Consider the following 18,900-nt stretch of genomic DNA (forward strand, 5'->3'; position numbering starts at 1 on the left):
GGTATGTATATATACATATGTATTTATATAATTATATACATGTAGTGTTGTATATCTCAAACTTTGCGTACAGTGCAATCTTATCTTGTTTGAACTTGTGTGTAATAAACTTGTGGTATGTGTGGTTGCACTTGACGACTAGAAAAAAATATCTTACATTTATAATATTGCGTTATATTTTTTTCGCGAAACTCATTTAATTTTTTAATTCAGTTTTTTTTCTTTGTTTTTTTTTAATGAAAAATAAAAAAATTGATCATTAAATGAAATGTGGACATGATTCGAGACTGATAGTGGACAGTAAACATTTAAATTTGTGTACTTGTTCGACAATGACTCGGGTCTCGATTTACCTTTGTGGTAACTACAACGGAATCGATGCCGAAGATTTAACGCTGGGGTTGAATGTTAATAAGTACAAGTATAGAAAGTAGTAGCGAGTATTCTTTACATTAACCTTTTTTTTTTTTTTTAATTTAAATGCTTAATAATATTAATAATCATGATAATAATTTTTCCTATTTTTTATTAGACGTTATGTTAAAAATTAAACCATGAACTTCCAAAAAATTTTCAATTATTAAAATGCTTAACATTAATAGTTATTATAAAATATTTATGAATTTAAACCTTTTAACATAAAATTCAATCAATGAATTATAAAATAACTTTAAAACGATAAAATTATTAATAAAAAGCTTTCAGACATTTGAATTAATTATTACAACTTAAATAATGTATTTGTTCCAAATTTTAACAGAAAATGAATACTTCACTTAAAATTAAAATAATAAATTACATTAAAAAAAAATTCACTTTATTGCAATATATATTTTTATCACTGATTGGAAGTAAGATTATCAATCGATAATTTCACAGTTAAAAATATCAAAATTATATTATTATTATCATCGTTTCTGTACATTATTATTTTTTACACATTATTAATTAAAGTCCAGGAGGTGCACAAAAAAGTACATTGTTCGAGAATATGCCACGTAACAGAGTGATATTTTCTAATTAAGGACAAACCAACGGGCGGTCAGAAATGACCTGAAAGATAGTAATTGGTTCAAAGACTCTGTAGCCTGTTGAATGCTGTGTAGTAGCTGTTGCTGTTGTATATTGTGGTACGGTGAAGCTTGAAGTGAAGCAAGTAAGCAACGAACCGACCGACCGACCAACCAACCAAGCTTTTGCTACATCATAACGGTATTCCGTTTCTTATTTGGAAAGTCCTTCGATGTATCTTTTTGCCCTCTGATTTGTTACAACGCCTCTACGTAAATTTGTATTCAATCTCGCATATTTGAGAGTATAAATCATTTTTTATGAGAAAAATTGTAATTAATTTTTGGCTTGTAGATTATTTCAGCGACTGGATATTATTTCGATCTATTATTTACTGTTCTAAATTTTTAAAAACTCAAAATACATCAATTGAGTTAGCAAGCAATGTCTTTGCTTGAACTCAACATTAATCACGTGGCTTTCGTCAATAAATATTGATTATTTATGATAATCAAAATTTCATCTTGTTTAAAGTTCACAAAAGTGTTTCAATTCAATCGAAGTATATTTTTGACTGATACAATTTTCAATTATTAACTTCAACTTTGTATATTAAGATACTTTATTTTAGTGTTAATATTAGATGAGTATTCCAATGTAGATGTCATTAATTGATCAAGTAATTATGTATTGAGTTTAACTATTAATCAATGAATGAGAACCGATAATTTAAAAGTTCAACGGGTTTTCTAAGCCAATATTCAATTAATTGAAGCCTTATAAAAACGTCTATGAATAAACGTTAATACACTAATCAAAACGGTGATATATCCTGATTTTTAATCATGCCATAAATGACATCAAAATAAAAATTTTTCTATAAAAAAAAAAACTAACAATATTTCGTTTTAAATCCTCGAACATAAGTATCGCAAGTTATCACCGCATAGATAAGAATTTCGTAAAAATTTATCAAAAAACATTACGCAATCTTCGGAGCGAAAAAAATGATAATTTGCGTCGAGCTTCTCAAAGTTTTAAATAAAACGAAAAAAAATGATAAAGGTAATAAAAATCGGGAAGCAAAAAACGGACACGGAAGATGACTGCTCGGTTCAGCATTGGTTTGTCAGCATCGAGGAGCTTCTATATAGATACATTATATACAAAGAGAGTTGAAAAATGGCCGGGACTGCTCTTCTGCGGAGTTAACTGTACATAAGTTTTGGCTGTGCTTGGGCTAAATGTCGGGCCAAGTGAAGCAACGTTACGGGGCAAGACGGGAGGAAGAATAAAAAACTAAGAAAGACAGACGAGTGGTAGTGTATGTAGGAGGTGGTGCCGTTGGTGGTAGTGGCGGGTTAGCGGGCCGAGGGGTGCCATTTGCCCGGCGGGGTGAGGTCCAGAGGGGCCGGGGGACGCACACCAACTAAACCATCACCGGTGGTAGGAGTTCGCGGGGTGATTCGCGGGCATTTCGGGTGCTCGCGGGGTCAGGAGGAAGAGTAGAACAGCGTGAGCGTGTATTGCCAGTAGAATTCGCAGCAGCAGCAGCAGCAGCAGCAGCAACAGCAACAGCAACAGCAGCAGCAGGAGTATCATACATTTGATGGGGAAAAGTATAGTCAGTAGAATAGAGGCGAGGTAGAGAGGGACCAGATCGTTTGGGGAGGCCCAGGAGGCCGAGTGGGGCGCCGAAGAATTGCCTCGACTGAGGACCAGGGACAGAGGGGTGCCGTTTGGCGAATTGGTGGGGACTGTCGCCCCTTATGTCCCGTTTGCTATTCCTCCCTCCTTGTAATGTACTACAACTAATACTAATACTACTACAGCGGGTTCTGATGCGCCCTCCGCCAGCAAAGCACTCTCCCCTCTATATAAACTTTAACCGCTCTCTTGGTCCTCTTTTTTCATTTTTTTCGACCATCAGCCTGTCTCGCTCTCACTCCGGTGGTTCCTATGAATTTTGCGACACTCAATAAAAAGTGGTTCCACGAGGTTAACATTTCGGTAACTATACCTCCTCGCCTAACCAACCAGCCAGCCAGCCAGTCAGCCAACCAACCAACCAACCAACCAACTAACAAACACACACACACGCACACAACGACTAAGGACTATAGACTATACACAAAAATTGTGTGCTGATGCACATGCTGTCGCACACGCACTCAATCCGGTTGCCCGCTATTTAACTCACTCATTTTTCGTATACAATCGTCGGGCGTACACACATCAACATCCGTCCATCCATATTGTATATAATATTACGGTTCCTCTACTACCACCACTACCATCAACAACATCAGCAGCAACAGCAGCAGCTAATATGTACTACTGAGACTCGTATTATGTGCACATGGACACACTGCGGTGTATAGACGTAGAGAGACAGACAGACAAGCTACACATTTTTATATTTAACACTGATACCAACACACTCTCGTGTAGACCCGAATGTACAGACACACACGAATACGCGGTACCCGAAAAAAAGTGCATGGGAGAGGCGCAGCAAACCGAACCGCGCGCGAATCAAGTGCTTTGGCCAGTCGCGTTCCCAATCACTCTACGACTAGGTAGTCTCGGTGTCCAAAGACTGCTGGTGTGTCATCATCTCTCATCGTCCACGACATTACACCCTGAAAGTTGTTAAATTGATAACCACCGTGCCACAAACGTTATCAATATCGAGGATTATTATTATTGCTCCAATTACGCGAGTCTCAATAATACAATTTTTGTGATTATTAGACTGTTTGCCAAAATTTTATCGAATAGTCTAGTTTTTTTCCTATATAATAAGCATGTTAATATTATTATTATTATTATATTAAATATTATTATTATTATTTTTATTAATTATTGTAATTGAGCAAGACTTGGTGAGGAGAACTTTGTGGTGATAAAAAATAATTTAACAAATCGTACGTGTTATCAAGAGGAAACCGCGTGCATAAGTTTTTTTATCGTCAAAGGTGTCGGACTGTCGGAGACGATATATATATATATATATATCTATATACTGTATGTATGTTTATTGAACACGAGGACTGATTTAACAACGTGAGTGGTGATCTATTGTGCAGACAAGACTGATTATCGTGACAAGACTGTGACATTAACCTAGACCAAATCGTAAAAAAGTGAAAAAAAAAAAGAAAAAAAAATTGTTGATATAAAAAAAAAAAAAAAAATAATATCTTAATGAATGCAAAATACGGAGCAAGTGATACTTTAATTGCCATGGACGCAGATCTAAATGTAAGTGATTTGATACTACTGGACGTTATAATCCCGAGGAACTTTGTGTCGGCTTAGAGAGCAGAGAGGAAAACGGAGGAGAAGAGGAGCCAGCACGCGACGAGGACGAAGGTGACGGCGACGACGAATTAGAGAAAGAAGAAGACTGAGACAACGGCGGACCTTAGTGGCGGAGGAGGAACATCAAGAGGATACGTCCAACGTCCATCCAGAAGATAGTAAAATATAATAATAAAATAATATTATTTTTAAAAATAATATTACAAAGCACACGAGATAGAACAGAGCACACACACCACCCCACACACATTCACACACAGCGCCAACCGCATAGACAAAAAAAGTATAACTAAGTCGTCCTTACAACACCGCTCGCCGATTCGCAAGGACACCGCAGGAATACTTTTCTTTACAACGACGATCAAGGTACGTCCGGACTACTTTACATCTTATATTTATATTTATCCATGTATTATTACTGTATTTTATTATAAACGGGCTATTTTTTTTTATCCAAGACAGCTTTCTCATGCCTACCATCTACGATAATAATTCGACAGTGCATTAAATCCTGTAGACTTTCAAATTAAACCATTTATTTTTTATTTTATTCGATTCAATATAATACCCCTCACTCATACAATATTTATATATACAATTCAATATAAAATAATTTAAAAATATCTATAAATAAAAAACATAAAAATGCTTTTATCACATAAAAAATGCGTTTTATATAAAACAAAAGTTTGTTTTATTTCACGGGCCCCTTACTGAGTTTTTTATTTTATTTTTTTTTTCGGCTAAGCGTGTATGGACGTCTAGCATTTTTTAAAGTATTAGTATTCGTGTATACACATATGTGTGCATACATTGATAGGTATAGTCATCGTTTCCCTCTTATATCTGTATACTCTCAACCGGAGCGTCTGGTTTACGATCGCATTTGGCCTTCTCTATTCACTCACTCGGTCTCGGTCTCGGCCTCTACTTTACTCTACACTATACTACACTATATTACACTCACCAGTCTGCTCAGATACAAACAAACTGGTATATTTCAGCCAAGTATATGTATAATATGTTTTCGCGAATGGATGTACGCATGCATAAATTAATAGATGTAATAATGCCGATGCGATGAGAGTTACGTATTAAATTATATAGAGTACGAGGTATAAGTATATACTGCTATTAACGGTTAAGTATGTAATATACGTTTGTAACAGATGAAATGTATACCCGAAGCGGGCTTACTGTGTTAGTAGTGTGTCGAGACGCACGGCTAGTATGTGTAGAGTCTAGACAAACGCTAGACGAGCTGAATAATATGTCGGTTACGGTTTGCCGCACCACACCGACAACTCACTACTTTACTCTACTTTAGTCTATTCTACGCGCTACTCTTTCTCTATACTATTACAATACTAACACCAATATCTCCAACAGCTCTTACACAGTATATTGTATTATGTTATGTTACATTCTCTTGTGATGCCGCACGTTTACTCAATGATGTAATCGCAAACTTAACCATACCAATACAACGCTCAAATCTATCCTTTTGTCGCTAGCCGTGAAGCCGGTGTAAATAGTAGACGGCCTCTAGACTAACTATATTATTATTGAGGGAATTGAGGAGAATGTACAGTCCTTGCCAAAATTTATTTTTTAATCTTTCCTTTGTATATTGTGGTTTTATAATTGTAATTAAATTAAGCCACAATTATGAAAATTATCAGAAAATTTATTTCTATTTTCAATATTGTAAGTTTATGTCTTAGCTTTTTAATTTAAATATAATTTTATTGGTGATAATAATTATTTAGAAGTTATATAAATTATCGCGGATTTCAACATTTGTAGTTCATGCTAAAACCAAAATAATATATATTTTTTAATCGAGACTGACTATTACTACGATTATTATTTTATAGCCAAATCACAATGACCTTTTCGCAAGTGTCATTCTGCGATACTAACAAATCTAACTTGTAATCTATTTTTGCTAGAGATAGTAATAATGTATGTCGTGAAGAATTTAATTTATTATGTAATAAGTAGTATCATTAAAAAATTTTATCGAAATGATACATTTATAAGTTGCAAATTAGGGTAATAAAATAATTAATTGGTTAAGATTTTTTTGTAGTTACTCACCCGGTATTTTTTTCACGCATCAGTTCAGAGTTTTATTTTTCCAGTGGTATTTATTTGCTCCAAGTCCTAAAAATAGACAAAGAAGAATAAATTTATCTCTCTAATTATAGTATAATTTATTAAACGATTGTCAATAGGTCAGGATTTGGGGAATGATTTATTCAATAGCCAAGCAAACGAGGAATATCGAGTTGAAAATAGATAATTAGTGCCGGTGGGGAAAAGCTCGAATCATGTAGTATGCAATCGAGAGGGAAAAGGAGGAATGAGAGTTAACAATAAATATGAATATAACATGTCTATAATCCGTATAGTCCTTAAAATAGCCAGAGATTGAAAGTATACTTTTTTTTTTATTTTATTCTATTATATATTTTCTCCTGTCGCTTTTATTCAGTAAACGATGCGAATAATTTACGCGATTAGTCGGTGCATCCTGGGACGTCTCGTTTTTTACAACAGTGCAATGTAAGTATGAGTAAAGCAGTGTATATATTTTTATCAGAATGTTTCTTTATAATTTCCCGTTTCACATGTTATGTACTTTTGGAGAATAGGGTGAAGAAGAGGACATAGTCAGGGTGCAGCGTGAAAATGTACATAGCATTATAAATAGAGATTTGTGCCAAGAGAATTTATGCGAGACGCAAAATAAAAATAGTTCCAACTCCTCGAATGTTCTTAGTATATCTGTATCTATAATACACTCGAGCCGTTTGCGCGTATGCTGGTACTTAAGTTTATCTCTTTCTAGAATGAAAAAAAATTATTGCGCGTTCTCATTCTTTCCCGCTTCAAACGATGTCTCTGTTATAGACTCTTACTCTGTCAGCGCGCTCTCTACTCTCTTGAAAGTCAAGCCAAAGCTATCGTAATCGTGGGATGTTGTGTATGCATGTGAGTGTGAGTGCTGGAAGTGTAGGAGAGTTTTTGGCTGTAGATGTAAGCATGTTGTGTATAGTCGTGGAGAAGAGATGCCACGCGGGAAGTAAGCAAAAGAAAGGAGAGAGGGGGCGTTGAGATGGACTCCCAGTAACGCGGTATGCAAAGCGAATCCTTGAACGTGAGTTTCAAGTAGAATAACGTTAAGGATTTTACTCCATGAAAATACATCCGATCATCTATATTTTTTTTCTATGTCTATAACTTTTTTCAAGAATTAAAGGACAATTATTATATTTTATTTCATTTTATTACATCCATATGAAATTTATTTTATCGATAATCTATCAGATTGTAATGTAATATTTTTTTTTGAAAATAATTTTTTATTTGCAAAATTCATACTAATTTAATATATATATATATATATATATATTATACGATATATCTATTGACATTTGGGCTTTACGTAAGTTTGTTTTTTCAAGTGTTGAAAAAAAAATTTTTTGCGGTCGACTGCAATTTTTATAGATAGAAATAATTTTTTATTTATTTTTTAATCCACTTGATGTTCATACTTATTTTATTTAGTTTATTCAGTATTAATTGAAATAATAATAATTATTATGATTATGAATAATGAACAAACTAGTGACGACGATTTTAGAAAGTTTAAATTTGTATAAATATATTTTACTGTCGATACAATAAAATAAATTAAGTATATGAAACGGAAATATCAATTTAGTGTTTCACTTGTCGTTCGACTTGAACGGTGTAACAATGAAGTTTGTTAAATTTAAAATTGATTATCTTTAGATATAAAAATATGACTCGGATATATAAGATATTCATAAATATATAAAGGTATATATTTAATTGAATGGTGAAATAGGTGAATAATAAATAAATTTATTTAAATTAGTAAATCGCAATTTCGAGTTTTTAACTTTTGTCGATATCTTCTTAACTAGGTCATCGAATTTTCATATATTCAAATCTTTTATTCAATAACTTTAGATTGTAATATTATATATTTTATTACCCGTATGGAGAATGTCAAATGTAATATATAATTTTAATATTTTTGATTAGATTAAACGCTTAGTAACTAGATTACGCGACAGCGTTATCTCTGAAATTAGATTCCGACTGGGTGAACATGAAACTATGTTATATATATTATATTTTGACGGAAGAATATCGTCAATTTAATACAATTACCGCCATTTTACTCTCAGTTATTATATACATATATAATATATAATACATATTAAAATAATCTTTGATAATCAAACCCACAAAATTATTCATATCTTTAAATTAAGAAAAAAAAAAAAAAAACAATTATTAAAAAAAAAATTTAATGAATACAAGTTAAATTCCTGACCTTTGTATTTAATCATATCATTTGATCAACATATAAATCAATATATATAAATCATGATTAATTTAACACACAAGTTTACTCAATAAATTTTATTGTTTTAAAAAAAACTCGACCTTGATACAAAAAAATAAATTACATAAACTTTTAAATCGTTTAGTCATCAAAGTTAATTCTTCAAATATTTCCCGGTAGGGTTTATGCTTTCGAACATTTTTAACTTACTTTGTCTGAAGCATTTGTTCTATCAAAGACACTTGCTTCCGAATTCCCCGAAAGACGTACATATATTGCGTAGACAAGGGTTATAGGGGTCAAAAGTTTAAGGAAGGCTTCACGTACCACGGGCAGAAAAAAATCTAAATAAAATAAAATAAAATACTCTGTAACTATAAAAATAAAAAAAACGACAAACTTGTGACCTCAATTGTCGGTGAATAAATTCTTCATGTCATCTACTTTTATATATACATTTTGGTTATTTTATTCTTATATACAGGTTAATCAATATCGGAATTCATTATTTACCATGATAATAGAGAAATACTTAAAAAAATTGATTATATTTCAAATTTAAATTCTATTTAAAAATCTCAGTTATCATTTTATTTTGGCAATTTAATTTAAAATGATTATTGAATATTAAAATGTATCAATTATAGCGGGCGAAAAATAATTATGTAGAGTGTATAGTACAATTGCAAGTCAAGTATTCTCGAGTATATTTATGCTAACGGACATACGGTTTCTTTTCGGCAGTTTCGTTCTTTGTTTCACATATTTAAACTAATACTGTTTAAAAATTCGTGGATGCGTGTATGTATATATGCTCGAACTAACATACACAGGATTTAAATTCACATAGACATAAGCATACCGCAACTAATCCACACCAAGTGGCTTTCTCTGTGTCACTTCCATCCACCGCGAAACGCAGTCGAGAGGCAGCTGGGTGAGAAAAAAGGAGTAATATAAAACGGGTCCGTGAATTTCGAATGCCAGTTTAACCGTACACATGTGAGTGTGTATAAAAATACACTTGTACTTGTATTATATTGTGTGGGTAAGGATATAGAGACTGTGAGTTGCGAGCAGAGAAATAAGAGAGTAGGAGAAGAAATCAAAAAGAATAGTAGTAGTAGTATTAGTATTAGTAGTAGAAAAGGAGAAGGAGCTGTAAAGACGAAAGTGCATGAGAATCTCCATGACGCAACCACGACGTTAAAATCTGGCTGCATCGTCTGCGCCCTCATCTGCTTCGGCAATTAAAAATATATCTTTGACCCATTTTCATTATTTTTAAATTGACGGGGATTAAAATAATACGCTACTAATAATTTCAACAGACTATGTTACGATGTGTCTTGTCTTTACTCGATTTAAACACCTATTTTTTTATCTCTATTTTATTTTTTATTTTTTTAATAAACGTGTTGTCGGATATCTCGGTCAGCAGAAAATAGTACGGTTATATTGTTTTTTTATTTAGTTTATTATTCTTCATTCATAACCGCGATAAATCCATCTCTATTTTAATTCTATTCCCTGTTTTTTTTTTTTTTTTTTTTTTTTTTTTAAGACACTTAATTTATTTATCCAATAAAATGAATAATTGGTTTTGCTAAATGGATGTTTTTTTAGCGATTTAATTTGATGTAACAGACATGAGAGTTAAATGTCAGACATTAAGTACAAGTAGTTACAATCTGTATCTAGCCAGACAGTGAAAGGTCTAGTAGTCTGACTAAAATAGTCTACATCTACTTGGACTTTGTCATTTTTCCGCAGCAAGTAAAAGAAAAAGTGTTTTTTAAAATACAATTTTTATTCTTTTCAACTGAATAAAATTACAATAATAATAATAATTATGAAAAGTACAAAGAAAATATTGAAAACGGTATTGTTGAAAATTTACAAAAGAATAATTAGACTCGTATACTTATACTTATATTAGCGGTTCTGCGTACACTGAGACTTAAATTTTAAAAAATGAAAAGTATTTTTTTATATACACGCAAATTTTTTGTGGACGTCCGTTTAGCGCTTATGACGATGGAGAGAATAGTCGCTTGTTGTTCCAAACTGTCGGTGGGTTTGCCCGGGGTTCAACGACCGCCAAATGTTTTCGAATGTGAGCATAGTTGCGAGGGTCGGGGCAGAGGGGAGGAGGAAAGAAAAGAACGTGAGAGAGAGAGCTCGAGAGCCGAAAGGGTGAAGAAAAAGCGAGACGGCAGACATCGAGGCATAAATTTTTAGGGGCACTGGCTTGGTGCAATCGCTGGTTCCTCTTTTATTCCCTCTTTCTATGTCGTACGATGCGTACTCTTAGATCCGCCCTCACTCTTTTACTTTTTTATTCATTTATTATTTTTTTAGTTACACAGCCTGAGCGTGGTATATCCTTCTCACATGCACTCAACTCTTCCAAAATTTGCGTGTACGCTGCATTTTAGCGTATTATATTACCCTGTGGTATCAAGGCGTACGCGTACCGGCCAAAAAGTATATGTATATACACTTTTTTTGTTACCGAGGTTTATAAAATCAGTCGGGAACTTTATTTGGCAGGTGTGCTGGGCTAATAAGTCACTGGGGTTGTACTTTTTTTAAAGTTATCGTTAGCGAATGTACTATTTGTCACTTAATTTTATTACTACACAGTAAAAAATTTTGCGTCATTGCGACAAAAAATTTTGTGTTAAAAATTTTAGTGTTAAATATTTAACACTTTTATATGTAAATTTAACATTTATTGTGTTAAATTGACACAAAAAAGTGTTAAATATTTAACATAAAAATTTTTAACACAAAATTTTTTACTATGTATCAATTATTTTTTTTCTGTAGGAATTATTAAAATTGCTTAATAAAATTAAAAAATTTTTTGGTAAAAAAAAATATTTACTTAAGCTTGAAATTAAAATGTTAAAATTGTAAGTTTTTATAGAATTTTAATAAAACAATATAAAAGTTTAAATGACAGAAGTACCATTCTTATGCTAACAATTTTTTAGTGGTGTTAGTAAAATAAAATAAAATAAAATTTCGCTTAACATTAATTTATACTCACATAAAACGTGAAATAAAATTCGATATTACATAGTATTTGGAAGCTCTCGATGATCAAAGAGCTTTTATAAATTGTCGTTTATTCGCTTTTACATAAATTGGAATAAAATATTGTTTGATTGTATTTCCCGGATTTATATTAGTCTACGTGTGGATACAAAAAATATTAAACGGTGATAAAAAATTACGAAATTAAAAAAAAAAAAGTAGGAGAGAAGGATATTTTTGTTGTAGAGTAATAAATAATAAAATAAAACTAAATGGAGGCAAATGAAAGAGAATTATAGAAGAGTTCGTTTAATTCACTTTTAGAAATAGCAAACCCTTTATCTTTTTTAGCCCTCGTAGGTTTATTGAAAGCTAGCGGGCCAGTGTGAATGAGCCGCGGTGCAGGTGCGAGTGATTCACGCGAGGCGAGAAAATCCCTGGCACGGTTCTCTCCCTCTATATATTCTCTCAGCGGTGGTTAGCCTTGAACTCGAAGAGCAAAAGCGACGCCCGCTGCCGGTGCTCTACATCAAGCGCCGTCGTTGTCGCCCATAATATAAAAGGGCTTTGCAAAGAACCACGCTCTCTCTGATGTCCTCGTTTCCTCTTTGTCTTTCAAACTACTCTTTACTCTATTTTACTCAAACCTAGATTATCATTACTTTATTCAACATAATCTCTTACGCTCATCACACTCAGGTATAAAATTACATTTAAATAAATATTACTGTTGATCATAATTTTAAAAAATACTTAATTGCAATTTTTTGCTGGGAAAATTTAAATTTATAATTACAAGTTTCGGTCTCACAGACAAATCAAGTATATTTAACAATTCTGCACACGATTATCTCATTACCTAGCGACTAAATAAATTTTTTTATTAACCACAACACAGCATACATATAGATATATACATTATTATCATGTTCCGTTTTATCCGTCTTCAAGGACAGTTTAGGTTGACTCACCGGACGTCCCACGCGACGTAGAAAACATCCTAATTGTCTGCACTTGACTAAAATGCATCTCTTTTTTTTTCTCTAATATTTAAACCATTAAAAAAATTCAACAAAAAAAAACTAAATTTATGGTCTACAATCAGGTTCTCCAAAACAAATTTTTTGCTTAGTAACCCCATTTAACCCCTAAATTACCGTGCAAGGGAATGCGTATCGGTCAAGGTCTTCTGTAACTCAAATAAATAATAAAAGGGTGTGACCTAAAGTTCATTCTCGGTACCCTAATCGTAAGCACAATAGAGAAGGCAGGCAACCAGGGCAAATATAAAAATATAAATTTCTGGTTGTAACAATAAAATAATATAAAATGTAAGCAGAGAACCGGAGTAGAATTGTGAAGAAAAAGTGTACTTACGGGTGCGATTATATCATCATGGACCCCCTGTAGAATCCAATCAATAAATATTACAATGGAAGCCGCGACGTGCTTAGAGTGGGGAACATAGAGGATAGGAGTAAGAAGAACAAGCAAAGGAAAAAGTAAAGAAAGGAGGATGTATCTAGCTAGCGTCTAAGACACCGTGCCGTTACCGTTGGCAGTTCACCACCCCTATTTCATCTTTCTCTGTTTAGTTTCTCTATAGCATAGCATACCATACCGGCAGTATAGGTTTTGCCCTTCTTTCCATCTGTCCCAGCAATCCCACCTACTACTCCTGTCCTGTGTACACTGTAGCGAACATAGTTGTGCTTCTCTGACTCCGAGTCAACGTCGCAACCTCCACTGTACGGTACAGCTACTATCTCAACTCCTTTTCCTTTTCCTTTTCCTTCTTTTTTCCTCCGAGCTTTATTCATCCTTTTCGGTTTATTTTCCCGAGCTTTTCGTCCTTGTTCTGGCCGACTGCGGGCGGCAGGGCACCAGAGAGCCGGGAACTTTCTCTTTACTTGCTCGCCGCGCCGGTTGTATTTTACTTTTCTTCTAGTAGCGAATTAAAACCGCGTTCATGCGCAGCCCGCGGAACGGCGTAATGATTTTTTGAGGGGCGAATCGAGTGGGGTCACGATGTAGCTGGAGCTTGTTGCCTGAGAGAAGGGAGAGTCTATGGAATAGAACCGAAAGAATGAAATAGAAAGAGAGTTTAAGAGTAATAGGGTGCCAGGAGGAAGCGAGAAAGATTAAAGGGTTGGAAGGCTTAGAAACGAGAGGAAAAAAGAGGGATGGAAATATACAGAAAGTTATAATCGCAAGCGGTCCTGCTCTTCTATACAAAGTAAGAGTACTGAGTGTAGGGCCACTGCCAGATAGAAATGAGAAGAGTTTCGCAGCAAGAGACGAGGGATAGGAGACGGAAGACGGAAAATGAGAGACGAGAAAGAAGAGAATAAAAGAAGAAACTACTGGTGCTTATACTCCTACAGTTTAGTTGTATGTATGTATATATGAATGTATGTAACCTTTACTTACTAAAAGGAGAGGTGCAGAGAGACTGATTCGTCTCATTAGATCGTATTCTGTGTTGGTAAAAATTTATATGGATACGTTTTTCCGCGAATATAAAGAGGGACGAAATTTTTTTTTCAGCCTCCAAGTCAAGTGTGCTCTTTTATATGTGTACTGCATATACTCACTTACGCCTTTACTCGGTTTGTGAGTTTGCGAGAATCCCAGCTAAAGTAGATGAACAAGTAAATGTAGATAAGTTTTGTCTGAGTGAGATAACCAGTATGAAATTAAAGCTCGAGCAACAAAGACCCAGCAAAGCGGTTGGGTAAAGACTGAAGACTGAAAAATGAGAATAAAGAAAGAACGGAAGAAAGATGACGTAGACATTTAAATCTCGACGTATTCAAGAAGAATAAAATGCTTTTAACGTCGCTCTTTGCTTACATCTTTACTTGATGCTCCCAATTGCACTGTACCCGCGAATACGATGTACGGTAAGAAAAACAGCTCCTCCTTGAGTCTTCAGTGCAACATCATGTTATATTATATTCGTCTTTGGGATCATTTAAATGATGACTACATTTTTAATTGCAAGTCGTTAGCTTTGCCATTTTTATCTCAATTGTGAGCAGAGGTTTTAAATCTCCTTCCCGGGCGATACAACGACCATCCAAGAGTTTCTGTACTTTGTTGTGTTAGAGTGCACCAGAGACAGAGAGTAGAGACAAGTTGAGCTGAAACATAAAAAAGAGTCGAATACTACCACCACACGTTACACCTCCTCCCCTCCACGTTACACCCAGTCTAGCCTCTCAGCCATCGAGACTCTTGTTCTATCTTTCTCGGGTAATATATCTGGTGTGCGCAGTTATTATATTCTTTCTCCGATGCATAGTCTGTAGTTCTTAGTATCATACATATACATACATACATATATACACACATATGTGTATAGTAAAGCGGTATTCCGTGAGTTTGGCCCCCTCGTGCTCTGTCCTTGTCTTCAGCGTTTGCTCGCTCACTTAGCGTGCTACTCTCTCGGGGTCTACTTGAGTCTCGACTCGTATCGGGCGTAGTGTGTAGCATTATTCTTACACTAATATAGCGGCGTAGATACTCTATATAATACTATACTACTCTCACTACACTCGAAAAAAACTTTCTATCTCTCGTTTAGCTCACTTACTTTCTCTCTCTGCGTACGCACTATTTTTTAGTCCGTACTTATTACGACAGATGTCTCATGCGCCGATAAAGAATAACGCCACACCGTGGACCTGGAGCCGTAGTTACCGGTGTTAGTAGTACTCGTCCTAACTCGGTTCACCAGCTCTCGCAACGTAACGCCGTGCTGCTGCTCCTGCTCTTCTCTTGTCCAAACTAGTAGTACCTACATCTACATATACATACATATTCGTTCAGGAGAACCTTTACCTCTTTTTTTTTTCTTTATTTGTTATCATTTTATTTTTATTTACACTAACCATTGTCGTCTACAATCTACGTTAAGATATACACATTTTTTTTCGAGGTATCGAGATTCCTTTTTTTCGTACCACTACCCAGAAAAACAGCTGCTCAGCTATTCGTAAATCTCGTATAGTTTTTTTTTTTCGACCTCGACTTTATCCAAACTATCCTATCCAGTCTTAGTCTGTCTGACGACACCAAACGACACCCTCGCAATTTAAAACGCCCGAGGCTCGCAAATCGCAATATTAGTCTCTTAGTTAATCCCGCTTTGTTGGGCTACATTAGCTCTTTGCTTAATAAAATTAAATTCACTTGCATTTGCAATAATTATAATTCAAAGGACTTTAACTGAGAGGGTATAAGTGACTAAATTATATCTTTTTCAAGTACATACAATATCTGTTTTTAAAACAGGTGCTAATTTTTTTCACTTATTCTCTCTCAGTTTTAATACTATAAATTGAAATTATAATTACTTATTACAACTTGTGGTCTACGGGCTTTATTTTTACTCTCGGGTGATTAGAATTTCAACAGACCGCCGGGGAATATTAATTTAATACACGTATCACTTGGAACAAAACAAAATAGCATAGATAAAAAATAATTAACTTAAACGTAAGGCGATTTGGAGGTTAGAGACAGTCATCTAACACAAGTAGTAATCGCGATGAGATAAAAAAAAATGAGAGCGATTAATGCAAACTAGACTCGCGATTACGCGCAAATCCGTCAGGTGCTTGAGGTCAAAAAAAAAAAATATATGTATGTAATTGTGCGTTAGTAATAAATAAAATAATATCATACATACTTACATACATTTATATAAAAAATATACAACCCACAGTATTTTTATTCTGTATCTTATCTTCGTCATTCATTCGATTTCTTGGCTCGTATCATATTAACCGCGTGTTTTATTTTTTTACTCATTACCATTACACTAGATTATTATTTTTAAAAAAATATTATTCAATATAATATTGTTGTCTTTGTTAAAATGTTTTAGTTAAAAAAATAGTTCGTTTTAATTTTTAAAATCTTTAAAATTGATTGTCATAATCTGGTTAATTCTTTAAATGTTGAACATTAAAATTTTTCTGTACTGTGTAAGTAGTATTTTATAAAGTGCGGTTGTATTGGATTCACTCGCGATATTTCGTGGTCTTTCGGGCGCTTTCGTGGGGATCCTCGATGCTCAGCTATAAGCGGGAAGGTCGTCGTCGACGTAGACGTCGCCGTAGTTTCGGCTGTGTGACGTTTAGTTTCGGGGGTTAGTTCTGCCGGTGTGACTGATGTGAGACATGGGTGGTTGTGCGAGCAGGATACAAACTGTTGGTCGGCCACGCGGTTTACTCATTATTACTCTTACTACTCGTCTCGCGGTGTCCACATCTACTAGTTAACCATTAATACTTACGCGCATTTAATTAATACTACGCTGAATAATATTAATAGTATTCTTCATCGATTCATTTATTTATTTATTTGATAATTATTTTTTTTTAATAATAAAATATATTAAAATAAAATAAAAAGACGTGAAAAGTATGAAATAGCACACTTTGTCGTTTTAAAACTCGACTGTGAATTTTAATTTTATGCATTGGCGCGAAAACGATTTATCGCGTATTCAAATTAAATTTATTTTAGTTTTATTTACAGTTGTGTGTAATTTTATTTAAATAATAAAAATAAAATAAAGTGAATTTTTGACCATACCAAATAACGATCTCTTTTTGTTTGAATTAGCGCTGTTAAAAAATAGAAAAAAAACTAAAAAAAAAACCCGGAGCTGTGAAGTGTACTCAATTGATTAATGTTTAAATAAGAGACAGTCGAGCGACTATATCACTTACATGTAAAGGTTACATATTATTAATTGTGTGATAATGATTAGTGATAGATCTATGTAACGAGGATGCATTTTTTTTTATTGTTAATAACTGTAATTATTATCGAATTCAATATTGAATTGTCAAGACGTTAATATAAGAATAAGTTTTGCCAAAAGTTATTTATTAATATTCATTCTGTATGCAGTGAAAGTGCCTTCGTAGTTATTTTACAAACTGCACAAGTATTTGAGGTATTGTATTTTTTGTCTTCAAGCATTCTAAGATTTTTATATCGCTTCAATTAAAAACTTTTAAGTAACTTATGTACAGACTAAAGGCGCAATTAAATTTATTTTAAACAAAATAACTTTATTCACAGTCGCTAAGTTTTATGAATGAAGATATTTTTTTTTCTTTAATATTTTAATAAAAAATAATACTAAAGTTAGCCGACATTTTCAATTTTTTAATTATTTTTTATTTATTAAATAAAAACTAAAAAATATTTTTAAAAAATTGCACTGGTATTTTTTCAAGTTTTTTACAAGTAAAATTTTTTATTTTCTTCTCTTTGTAATAATTTTTCAATAAAAAAATTTCTGAAAGTTTTTAGATGTCGGCTAACTTAATTTTCATTGATAAAAAGTTCATTGTCATTTTTAATAATGATTATGTTATTTATTTGTTTTTGAGGATTTACTTTTAAAGAAATAATAATGTGCGTGTAAATTTCCATGTTGGATGTGCAAATTTATGAATAAGGACGATGTATGCGAGCATATAAATGTATACGACATCTAAATTCGCGACTAAAGGTTCAGCCAGTGAATTTATATTTTCAGATTTTTTTTTATCATTTCGCCGAGATAATAGTTATCAGTAGACATTTTGTACTTGCAGTTCTATAAGTAACCAGCCATTTAATCGTATTTTCTGGCTCGGCGCCAGAATGACGACCCAATTTTTTTTTCTACTATAGGAAAAAATACACGTTTAATAAAATAATTTTTGAAATTATTTATACATAAATTTTTCCGGGCCCAATCTTTAAATTCATTCTAAAACTCAAGTACATACTTAGAGCCGACAATAACTTTTGTAATTTTTATTTTTAACAATAAAAATTTCTGACTGTTTTAGGTGAACAAAAATAACGATGGTAGATACGCAACATTTTTGCCTGCGATGGAATAATTACCAGAGCAGTATAACGTCGGCGTTTGAAAATTTACGCGACGATGAGGACTTTGTAGACGTCACATTGGCCTGCGATGGCAAGAGTCTCAAAGCTCATCGCGTTGTGCTCTCAGCATGCAGCCCTTACTTCCGTGAATTGCTCAAGGTTTGTAATTTGGAATTATATTATACAACAAAAATTAACTTATTAATCTGTAACTCAATAATCGATCTCCTATCTTC

At 33.4% G+C, this 18,900-nt stretch overlaps 1 protein-coding gene across 6 annotated transcripts in view; it reads left to right on the forward strand.

Annotated features, from left to right (window-relative positions):
- The first annotated feature begins 2,982 nt into the window (after positions 1–2,982).
- Positions 2,983–18,900, forward strand: part of LOC123264978 (broad-complex core protein isoforms 1/2/3/4/5) — a 45,044-nt gene continuing 29,126 nt past the window's right edge. Inside the window, exons 1-3 of one of the 6 annotated variants that reach the window (XM_044728546.1) lie at positions 15,478–15,553; positions 17,396–17,732; positions 18,622–18,823. In XM_044728546.1, coding sequence (XP_044584481.1) covers positions 18,638–18,823 — 186 coding nt within the window. In that variant the 5' untranslated portion in view covers positions 15,478–15,553; positions 17,396–17,732; positions 18,622–18,637. Of the gene's footprint in view, positions 4,702–15,477; positions 15,554–16,765; positions 17,733–18,621; positions 18,824–18,900 lie in introns of those variants that run through there. The other 5 variants (XM_044728538.1, XM_044728554.1, XM_044728564.1 and 2 more) reach the window with 5 other exon arrangements.

Source organism: Cotesia glomerata, linkage group LG1 (genome assembly GCF_020080835.1).
Source record: "Cotesia glomerata isolate CgM1 linkage group LG1, MPM_Cglom_v2.3, whole genome shotgun sequence".
NCBI classification, from domain to species: domain Eukaryota; kingdom Metazoa; phylum Arthropoda; class Insecta; order Hymenoptera; family Braconidae; genus Cotesia; species Cotesia glomerata.